This window comes from Pteropus vampyrus, unplaced genomic scaffold (assembly GCF_000151845.1).
Source record: "Pteropus vampyrus isolate Shadow unplaced genomic scaffold, Pvam_2.0 Scaffold1000001983, whole genome shotgun sequence".
Classification (NCBI taxonomy): Eukaryota; Metazoa; Chordata; class Mammalia; order Chiroptera; family Pteropodidae; genus Pteropus; species Pteropus vampyrus.
The window spans coordinates 16,941-22,146 of NW_011916385.1; the positions used below are offsets into that span (position 1 = coordinate 16,941).

The window sequence follows — 5,206 nt, forward strand, 5'->3', positions numbered from 1 at the left end:
GTTTTTCTATTTCTAAAATTGAATTCTCTCTAGTTTTTGTTTTGTTTTGTTTTGTTTTTAATACAAGAAACAGCCCTTTGATGGGGATGCAGGTTCAGAGTTTCAAAAATATGGAATTACTGAAGTACGGGGAGACTTGAATCAGCACTCACATATTTATTAATGTCAGGCCAACTCGAGTAATTAAGTATAGATGCAGTTGATCATTAGACGTTTCACAGGTGGATAAACAACATTCTGTAGTTTGCTTATACATGTTAGAAATAGTCTCTGTTTTTTCTTATTCTTTGGTTGAACATGGGCCAGAAAGAATGCCTTCAATTACACTGATTTGCTTTTTTTCTCTTGTCATGTATTTCACACAACGGTGGAGGGTGTTTTGTTTAATTCTCATCGGGTTTAACTAAAAAGTGGTTTTAAACATTTATGTTGAAATTAAAGCTGACTTTTTTTTTTTTAACCTAGAAAGAGTTAGGTCTTGCTGATACCAACAGAATGATGTTTTTCTTCTCTTAGCCACATGAAACCTCAATATACCCTACTCGTTGCGCAGGTGGACCTTAAAAAATCACTTTCAAGGTACCACAGCTGAAGATTGAAGAGTAATATTTATCAACATTAAATAGATACTTGATGAAGTATGCATAAATATTTCTTCATATAAACATAACACGCAATTAAATAGTTCAGAAACACAGACACCACTGAGTATACTTCCACTGTTGTCAAAGTTGCCTGTAAACACCAGCTCACACAGAACACCAAAGCAGCTTCTACCCTGGCTCCGGTCATCACGGAAGCCCTGTACAAAGGTGAGGTTTCTCCTCAGCCCCGACCCCTTGCCCCACCACCCTACCCTCCCTTTCCCTACATGCCCCAGCAAAAGGAAAAGAAAGAACCCCAACAATTACAGTAGCAACAAAAATGACAGCAACAGTAGAATCCTTCCTATCCCCCAACAGAACATTTTGCATTTTGGTCAATTCAAAAGAGAATTTAAAAAATCATTGTTTCAAAATGGAAGGAAATAAATGTGAAGCATTACTTTTCAAAGTGTAATTTTTTCTTTAGAGGATATGTGACTTCCTAAGCCCCACCTATTACTGGGCGAGGGTCACAAGATCTTAAAGACCAGAAAGCACTGGCAATGGCTAAGTAACAAAGGTGTAGCGTTTCATTTACAAGATACCAGGAAGCAAGACATTGCATACCGTATTCTCCATCAGCCCCCCACAATGTCTTTTTGCTTTGCCATAAATATCGCTGTGTATGACATTCAAATGCGACACTATTATTGAATTGTAAGCAGTTTAGATAGCAGAAATTTTGCTGGGAAACACTCAGATATGGACGATTAAATTCAAGCATGTGGCTGTGGTTCATTTTTTGAGTTCAGAGGGGCCCGATTTGATTTAGCTTGGTTGAGGGTATCAACAAGGAGACAGATGACACTGAGTCTGGTCAAGCCATGGTACTTGACATGAATCACAAGGCTGTGACCTGCTCAGACCTGCCAGGAAGTCCTGGCTGCTCTCTGCTGCACGGTCTGCAGGGTGGTTTGCGTAAAATAGCCCTGGTTTTCTAAACATTTCACCGCATTTATTTCACTTTTATGTTGTGTTAGGATGCTCAAGAATTCAGTTACTGAAGTACTGAAATCATATATTGCAGGAATAATTTGCCAGTTCAGTGATTCCCATTATATTATATACACTGTGTGTGTGTTCACACACACACACATATACACACACACACTTATATATTTTTATTTGTAAGAAACTTGAACTGCATGAAACAGTACTTTGCAGGAATCAATAATCAAGTCCACAAATAGAGTTTAGCGATACACCAAAGAGAAGACAAAAAGCCCTACTTGGACAAGAAGATCCCGCTTAGCAATCTATGAAGTAGATTTAGAACCCTGGATTCACTAGCCTGACGTGCTCCACGAGGGATCTGTATCAACACTTTCGGGGTTCTTGTAAAGAACGTGGCAACTGGGCCAGCTAGTTTAGCTTAGCTAAGATTCCAGAACTAATGGGAACGAAAAGAACCAAGCAGATCAATTTAGGTGTATAATTGCTATGAAACAACTCTTTTTCCTCTTTAAGAAAAAAACACTTAAAGTGTACTTCAGAATAAATTTCCTTATATTCAGTAACATGCTTTTTTTGTGCTGAATTGGCATTTGACTTTTTGTATTAAAATGGGTTTATCCAATGGGTCAGTAAACAGGCAGCTTCTTTCACATCTGGGCGATAAAAAACATTTTTTATCATCACCAGAAATCACTCTACCCTCGCCTTATCCCCCTCCTAAGGTTTGTGGGTTGATGTGTGCATTTGGTCACTGCTATTGACAAAACCTCATTCTACAAGGCCTGCTCCGGCACACGCTTGTGAAAAATCACTGACTGTCTTTGCTGGTACTGCTGCTTGCGTCTCTTCCTTTTGTCACACTGGCACAGTAGCAGCATCTTGAAAGTGGTTCTGAATGTTTTGTTGCACAGGGCATAGCACACGGGGTTCACGGTGCTGTTGATGTAGCACAGCCAGTAGCCCAGATTCCAATAGGTTTTGGGTATACAGCTGTCACAGAAGGTGTTCACCAGGACCATGATGTTGTAGGGGGTCCAGGTGATGATGAAGGCGAGCAGGATGGCACTGAGGGTCTGGGCTGCCTTCTTCTCCTTGATGAGTGACATCCGCTTCCGCTTAGTGATCTGACTTCTGGTCTTCAGAGCAAACCTTTTGGCCAGAGTGGCTTCCTTGAAGGACAGAGGTAGAGTGGCCATGGTCTTACCCACTGAGGAGGTGACATCAGAGGTTTTGGCTGTGTCCACTGCTGACTCTAACTGGATGGGAAGCTTGGAGAAGCTTTTTTGAAAACTGCCTCCATCATCCATGCTCTCCTGGGCCTGCAGCTTACTGGCTTTCCTCTCTAAGTCCATTGTCCCCAGCTCCTCGTTGGGGACCTGCAGGTTGTCTGATGAGGGTAACTTGGTGGAGTTGAGGATGGTGCTGTGACCTGGAAGCTTGAGCACAATGGAGTAGATAGCTCTTGTCTCTGAGCCTATGTCCTCCTCGTCAGAGGATGCAGAGTTTTCCAGGGAAGCGGCAGCATCGTTGTTATTCCAGCTGTCACTGCTGCTTTGGTCTTGGTCCACCTGCTCAGTACTGGGCTTCCAGTTCCTTGCTGTGAACCAGAAGTGGCAGCGGCCATACTTCCTCCTGGTAGAGCGTTTCAAGCTTTGCTGTTGAAGCTCATAGCTGCTGCAGCTTCGAGAACTGCCTGTAGGGTGGACAAAGTTTTCTGCCTCTGCTTCTGTCCCAGAGGCTTGTAGCCCAGCAAGCTCTTTGGTACGTTTCTCAGTTTCCTTATAGATCCTCCAGTATAAAATAGTCATAATGGTGACAGGCATATAAAAGGCAGCAATGGCCGTGCCAAAGGTGATGGTGGGCTCGCTGAGGAACTGGATGAAACACTCCCCTTGGGGCACAGTTCTCTTCCCAACAAAGTATTGCCAGAACAAGATGGCAGGAGCCCAAAGGACAAAGGAGATGACCCAAGCCAGGCCTATCATCACACCAGCTCTTTTTGTTGTTCGTTTGGCCCGGTACGTGAGTGGCCTTGTGATGGAAAAGTACCTGTCAAAGCTAATTACCAGAAGATTCATGACTGAGGCATTGCTAGCCACATAGTCAATGGAAAGCCAGAGGTCACAGGCCAAGTTTCCTAAAGCCCATCGGTTCATGATAATGTAAGTAGTAAACAGATTCATTGAAATGACCCCAATAATCAGATCCGCACAGGCTAGGCTTAGGAGGAAGTAGTTATTGACTGTCTTCAGTTGCTTGTTGACCTTAAATGCCACTATCACTAGGACGTTGCCGATGATGGTCACCAGAGCCAGGATGCCGGTTAAGAACGCAATAAAGACCACTTGCCAGAGGGTATGACCTCCCAGAGGATCACTGGTGGTGTCGTTTGGAGAAGAGAAATCCCCAGCTGTTTGAGAAATGTTGTAGCTGCCAAAATGAGTGATAATTCCTGGGGGCGGCCCTGTATCTGAGGAGCCATGCATCCAGGAACTGCTGATGTTCAGGAAGAAAGGCGAGCGTGTGTCGTTGTTGTGCAAGGTCATTGTGACTCTCTGACATAGTCTGGGGAGAAAAGAGAAAAGATGGAGTTATGAAAATTTCTGCCTTCATTTGCCTTATTCTTTGCATTGTATACTTTAAAAAACATAGAAGCCCTAGTATAAGGTTCTGCTTCTCAGAAAGGCCAAAACATAAAATTCATTCTCTTATTTCGAAGGTGAGGAATTTAGGACAGGCAGAGACTGATTTATTCAAGGTAGCACGATTAGCTAATGGCATGCACTGAACATTGTGCTTTCCCCCTGCCCTCCATTTTCCACATTTCTAAATATATCCCACATATACGTCCACATAATGCTGCTATCAGACAAAATCTTCCTTTCCTCTCTTATTTTAAAGAGAAAGGAGAAAATATTAGATGCTTATATGATACTTAGCCAGCATAGTTTTATCATCAGGCTACTTTATTCATTTGCATCTTAATCATGTGGGCATGTACCTATCCCAGGCTTCAAACATAAGTGACTTTAAGGCAACACATCTATTTAAGCCTCATTGGAATGAAGAATATCAAAACCCCGGACTGTGGACCGGTACCGGTCCATGGCCTCTTAGGAACCAGGCTGCACAGCAGGAGGTGAGAGGTGGGCGAGCAAGTGAAGCTTCATCTGGATTTGTAGCTGCACCCCAGCGCTGGCATCACCACCTCAGCAACACCTCAGAACCTCAGGCATTAGATTCTCATAGGAGCACCGTTCCCTGGCGTCAAAAAGTTTGGGGATCGCTGCCTAGATCCATCCATGTTGTTGCAAAAGGTAAGATTTCATTCTTTTTTATGGTCAAGTAATATTCCATTGTATATATGTACAACTTCTTTATCCAATTATATACTGATGGACACTTATGTTACTTCCATATCTTGGCTATTGTAAATAATGCTGCAATGAACATAGAACATATCTTTTCAAATCAGTGTTTTGGATTTCTTTGGATAAAACCCAGAAGTGGAATTGCTGGGTCATAAAGTAGTTCTATTTTTGATTTTTTGAGGAATCTCCATACTGTTTTCTATAGTGGCTGCATCAGTTTGCAATCCCACCAGCAGT

General features: G+C 42.7%; 1 protein-coding gene across 1 annotated transcript; it reads right to left on the bottom strand.

Moving 5' to 3' along the window:
* Positions 1-1,750: 1,750 nt before the first annotated feature.
* Positions 1,751-4,297, bottom strand: CHRM3 (cholinergic receptor muscarinic 3). Its single transcript, XM_011387225.2, has one exon. The coding sequence runs from the start codon at positions 4,142-4,144 to the stop codon at positions 2,372-2,374; it is 1,773 nt and encodes a 590-aa protein (XP_011385527.1). The 5' UTR covers positions 4,145-4,297; the 3' UTR covers positions 1,751-2,371.
* Positions 4,298-5,206: the final 909 nt, after the last annotated feature.